Source organism: Ixodes scapularis, unplaced genomic scaffold (assembly GCF_016920785.2).
Source record: "Ixodes scapularis isolate PalLabHiFi unplaced genomic scaffold, ASM1692078v2 PGA_scaffold13__105_contigs__length_92229423, whole genome shotgun sequence".
NCBI classification, from domain to species: Eukaryota; Metazoa; Arthropoda; class Arachnida; order Ixodida; family Ixodidae; genus Ixodes; species Ixodes scapularis.
The window spans coordinates 46,019,040-46,025,039 of record NW_024609839.1 but is presented as its reverse complement, the minus strand read 5'-3'; the positions used below and the strand labels follow the sequence as shown (position 1 = coordinate 46,025,039).

Below are 6,000 nucleotides of genomic sequence, written 5' to 3'. Positions count from 1 at the left end.
TCGTCCCTATATGCTTGTATTGTTCTGTTCACTGTTTTCAGCGGTCTTCCAGCCATACTGGAGACAGCCGTTTGAGAGTAGCCTTGGAGGGACGGCTCAACTATGTTGACCTGTTCGTCGTCAGGAACTCTAGTCATTTTTCGCTTAACTGAATCTTTTCCGGGCTCACAGTAGGTGAACGCTTAGTTTCGCAGATATTTTGTCCTGAATTTATTTGCATGTTATTGCTGCATCTCGACCCAATGAAAGAAGCCACCTACGTATCACGTATCAAATGTGGGCATTGGGTTATCGCACAGGAAACTCCTGAATCATGTTAAGTCGTTTGTCTGAGTTGCGACGGAAATACACGAGTCGCATAGCGGACGACAGCCCGAGCGGCCGCCAGCGCGCGCATAGCCGACGACAGACGGGGGTTAACAGTCACATCGAGAACAGCGACTGGATTTGTACACGCATGCGCAAACTTTCAAAACGGAGCCGCCAGGGCGGCGCCTCAGCTAGCGGCGACACGGGGAGGCCCGTTCACGCTCATATTGTTTCCGATAGTACAAACTAGCTCACCTCAAACTGATAATCGCTTCGTAGCGTCAGCGCAAATGTGAATGTGTGCCTACTGCCGCTCCGTGTATGCGCGGTGCGGGTTTATCTGTTTGTTAGGACGACATCGAGGATGACGCCCCACAGGATGCCGTCAAGCACGACGTTTAAGAAGACCTCTAGGGCGATCTCAAGAACAACCTCTAGGAAGACCCGAAAGACGACGTCTAGAAAGACGTCAAGGACAACGTTCCAAAGGACGACGTCGAAGACGACGTCTAAAACGACCTCTAGGATGACCTCTTGGACGGCCTTAAGGGCGACCTCTAGAACTACGTCCGCATACGCGCGCCAAGCATACGCACGGCGCATTCAAGGCCAGGTAGTGTACCACTAAATCCGGGTGAAGTGGCTAAAGTATGCTATCATATTTTAAAAGTATACCAAATACAACATCGGCCACGTAACGAAGAGCCCGAGTTTTTTGCGCCGCAAAACATCCAAACGGATGAGGAAGAGGAGAGAGCCAGCGCACTAAAAGTCTTTTTTGCTTGCGTACCAAATATGCGTCACGCATCCGGCGATTATTTTTTTTTTTTGTTGAAGAAGTTCTTCCCCTTCCACAGGTTGGATGTTTTCTAAATACATACTTCCCCTTGTCCTTTCCCTTGTCAAAGCGACGTGCTGACGCATTAAAAACAAAATGAAGAAACTTTAGGTAACAGGTAGTAAAACGTTTCATACTCCCACTTACAAAACCTTGGGTGAATTTCAATATCGTGATTCGTACAAACATCACCAATTATGATGTTGATGCCTAAAAGTTTAGAGGGAGCTTGAAATCAGTGTTGCGGAATGGGCACCCTCATTCCGTTCCAATTCCATTCCGGGGAATTAGAGTTTTCGATAATTCAATTCCTTTCAACTCCTAGGAATGGGGACACTAAGCCCATTCCCACTCCTGGAATGGCTGAATCGTTCCATTCCATTCCTCAAACTCCTAAACGTAAAAATTGACACTTGACAGCTGCATTGCGTTGCAGGGTTGGGCAGAAATAGTCAAAAATGTATTTGAAAATACAAATACTTGGATAGACGAAAATAGTACCTCAAATACTGATACTCAAATATATATGTAATAATGTATCGCGATACGTATCAGCAATACATTTTAAAAAGAGTCAAAAAGTCTTTGGAAAATCAAATACAGGTATATATTTTAGGGAGGGCAGAAATCAGACACGCAGCCGGGGGTGGGGGGGGGGGGGGGGAAGGGGGGGGGGGGCATCGGGCCCGGGTTTTCCCGAAATCTTCCACTTTGCTGGGACCTCCTACTCCTCCTCCCCCCTCCTCACCGAAAAAAGAAATCCTGGCTATGTGCCTGGCAGAAATATAAATACTGATAATGCAATACATGTTTCAAATATTTTTAAGATTTTAAATTTGAAGTGGAAGTTGTTTTTTTCCCCCCCGAAAAACGTTCCATCAAGGATTGACCGCGGTTTCTTCCCTGGCATCTTGTCTGATGACCAGTCATGCGAAAAGATTTCGACCTCTCAATAAATTCCATCAAAACATCATTACTCCCCTGTCCAATAAGGGCGCCCCTGTCAACAGTGATCACATGACGTCACGGCGGAATGAACAAGTATTCTTGTATCTGTAGGTGTTGCCTTGAACATGAAACTGTACCCACGCTGCTGTATGAAAGGAGAATACGTAATTTCGTTGTAGGTCACCTTGTTGAAGACCATGCAGGCAGTTGAATTTGTAATTTTCGAGAATAGGGTGAACCACCTGAAGCATCCTGGAGCACATGTCTTATCTTCTGTTACGGTTGAAAAATCGATACGGTGGCATCCCTGTTGTGACGGTCCTACCTGCCGACCTCCAAAGCATGAATGGCGGTCCTCAAGTGTCGGCTAGCATCATCAAAACAGAGACCTGTGGATTGCGACCTGAGATGGCCGGCACAGGTGTGAGCTCTCCAAGAAACAGCGCGCTCGAGACGAGTCGCAGGAGTACGAAGTCTGGGTCTGCACAGCGAGGCGAGGCCACGTCTGGCCTCCTTCCTAGGTATCGGATCACCAGAGCAGCGGGTCAGGTTTACATCGACTGAGGACGTACCATTGAGCCGTGCAACAGGCGCAGACGCATTCGGATTTGTGTTGAACTTCACTGGTGAAAGGCGCCCCTTCCCTCCCCCCTTTGTTCTTTGGTTTGACGATTGTTTTTTGTATTGCATTTTTTTGCGTATAAAGGCCTGTTCACACATGTAGCGCAACGCTACAAGCGTAGCGCTGACCTCGCGCTAAGCGCGTGCTGACGGGAGCGTTCACCAGCTTTGTATCGCACCGTCAAAACTGTTGCTCATGGCAGACGATAAGTAGCTGACGGCACGTGAGAAGCGCTACATCAGCGCTCCGCTGCATGTGAGAACCGGCCTTTAGTCTCTTACCGCTCATTCACACTGGAAACGGATCCGCGTTCGCAAAGCGGTTGCGAACGCGGTTGTATAAAGATCCAGTACAATTGCACGCGCACTTGATGCCACCGAGTGCACGTGCAATTGTACTGGATCTTTAAGGCCTGTTCACACATGCAGCGGAGCGCTCCAAGCATAGCGCTGACCTCGCGCTAAGCGCGTGTTGACGGCAGCGTTCACCAGCTTTGTATCGCACCGTCAAAACTGTTGCTCATGGCAGACGGCAAGTAGCTGACGGCACGTGAGCAGCGCTACATCAGCGCTTCGCTGCATGTGTGAACCGGCCTTTATACAACCGCGTTCGCAACCACTTTGCGAACGCGGATCCGCTTCCAGTGTGGATGGGCGGTTAGGGCCCCACGCGGGTTTGCAGATTCCCGCTCATTTTATTTCTGAACAACTGACTAGCTGACTAACTCAGTATAGCTAAACGTAAAAAAAAAAAAGTCAAATGAATAAAAAAAAATACAAAGAACCTGGCCCCATTCCATTCCCATTCCATTCCGGGCAAAAGGCATCTAATTCCATTCCCATTCCATTCCCCTCAACGTTGCCGCCATTCCATTCCCATTCCATTCCGGGATCGCGAAAATGTGGAATGATTCCGGAATCATTCCAACTCCGGATTGGCAACTCCGCAACACTGCTTGAAATTGATCGCTTAATTCAGATTTTTGATTTTTGAGCTCGATTCTCCTGTATGTATTCACGCAATTCATGTGTCCCCTACAGCCGGATACCACCCCCCTCCACATGCAAACAGGGTTTAATGGAGGTTACCCATCAGCTGAGAGTTTTACCCTTGTCATTAAATGCACTGACCTCTTTGGTTAAAACCAAATTTAAACAAAAAACATGTTTGGCATACTTTTCGTAGTGTTTTATTATTTAAGCCAAAAACGCGGAACAAACACAGTTAACACAGCTACGAATATCTTTGATAATGTATTCAACCACTTAATCACACACAGAGTCTCCGCAATAGAGGTACATGTTTTTGTTATCCCCAGTGGAATTTTCCAATTAGCCGTCTGGGTATGTTATCTATACAAGTCTTGCAAGTTTTGTTTTGTCAATAACCTTATCTACATGTCCTTCCCTTGACTGATAAGCAAGCAGCCGCTGCGGCAGACGCTTATTTCCTTTGTGGGAGCGAACCTTAGTTCTATTCCCACTAGTCATTGGCTTCTGAGTTGACGAGCATAGGAACGAACTGGGGACCTCACCTAACCGTTTCTTAACAGCTCGGAAGCCAGTACTTTCAGACCGTTTTACTAATGTATAAACCGGACATGTCCACGCGTTCGGCCAGCGGTTCAAAGGTTCCTCACGGTAAGCTGTCATGAAACCTCCACGAATTGGTATAACGTCTTGCTATTTAAATGCTTCAACACCATGTTAAACTGGAAATGATTTGTAGACGTTGCCTGTAGTTACCCTTCCCCTCTGACCGTAGGCCACTAATTGCTTAAACTGGTACGTGATCAGGTGGGTATTTATTTGTGAAAATCGAGTTCTAATAAAATATAAAAGCGTCGATTTAAAAAAAAAAATGTTTAACGCCGTCAAGGTAACGTACAACCTATTTCCGCTGGATTTAGAGATAATGTCTTTGGTTAGGGGGTTATTTAATTCCACCACTCAAAGGAGAGGGAATCTTCGTTGCAGCGAGCCTGTACGAGCATCAGCATTCGTTGTATTTCCTTTTTGACTTTCTTTACTTCTTTGAAATCAAATTTTTTCGACCGCTGGGGTTGCATAAATATACTAGGCTGGTTGGTTTAATTTGGACAAAACTTGTCGGGCGAAGGGGGTGACACGAGGTTCCTAACAAGGAATACAGGGTGTTTCACGAAAAGTGAACAAATCCCATATTGCGAAAACTACGCGTCGCAACAAGAAAATGCTTGTGTCGTTTTGGTCCTGGCCCAGGGGCCCAATTAGGAAAATTATTTAAGTATGGGATAATTAAGCTGTTGATTATTTTTTCGTAATTAACGTTTATAAATTATGTTTAAGGCCATGTTTTCAATTAGAAAACTGCTCAGCATCATTGAAAAACAATAAATCAACAAATTGCGGAACGATAGAAGGCACGCGCAGCATTTTACGGCTTTCTAAAGAACCGCACAATTTAGACGGGTTTTTCAGTTTCGGTTTGCAATCGGAGCGCTTCTCGGCCCCGACGGCACTGCGCCCCGTGGAGAAATAGTGCAACCAGCCTCTGCTGCGTTGTGCGAGGACAGCGCAGCTAGAGTGTAGAGCAGCAGAGGTTGGTTGCACTATTTCTCAACGGGGCGCGGTGCCGTCAGGGTCGAGAAGCGCTCCGATTGCAAACCGAAACTTAAAAATCAGTCGAATTCGAGAATTTCAGAAAGCCGTAAAATGCTGCGCGTGCCTTTTGTGGTTCTGCAATCAGTAGATTTAGTGGTTTTCGATGATGCTGAGCGACTTTTTATTTGAGACCATGCCTTTAAACACAACAATAAAAAAGTTAATTACGGAAAGGTAATTAACAGCTTAATTATCACAAACTTTAATAATTTTCGTTAATGGGCCCCTGGGCCAGGACCAAAACGACACAAGTTTTTTTTGCCTTTTTGTTGCGAGGCGTATTTTTTGCTATATGGAATTTGTCCACTTTTCGTGAAACACCCTATATGTTCACTACACAACGACTAGGCCTAGTAAGTAATAGAAATTTTGTTTTAGAGAAAATTAAGAATGAAGCATAAAGCATAAATTTTACGACCAAACATGGGCACTGGGCAGTTTGGTTGGTCCAGAACTTGGGTAGCATTTGGAGTTAATGCTTTATTGGTGGAACCTTCCTGTGCTCGGGCGCTGAATTTGGGGAGTTGGGGTGGAGTGTTAACGGATACGAAGTGAAAGATAAGTGCCAAAGAAAGGAGGAAAACGACGTTTTGACCAAACGGTCTCCTTCAGATATACTAGGGGAGATGACAGATCGGAAT

General features: G+C 45.9%; 1 protein-coding gene across 1 annotated transcript in view; it reads left to right on the top strand.

The window, feature by feature from the left end:
• The first annotated feature begins 4,143 nt into the window (after positions 1 to 4,143).
• Positions 4,144 to 6,000, top strand: part of LOC8027789 (carbohydrate sulfotransferase 1) — a 28,549-nt gene continuing 26,692 nt past the window's right edge. The window contains exon 1 of the mRNA XM_002409514.4: positions 4,144 to 4,357. Within this exon, the coding sequence (XP_002409558.3) occupies positions 4,303 to 4,357 (55 nt within the window). The 5' untranslated portion in view covers positions 4,144 to 4,302. The remainder of the gene's footprint in view (positions 4,358 to 6,000) is intronic.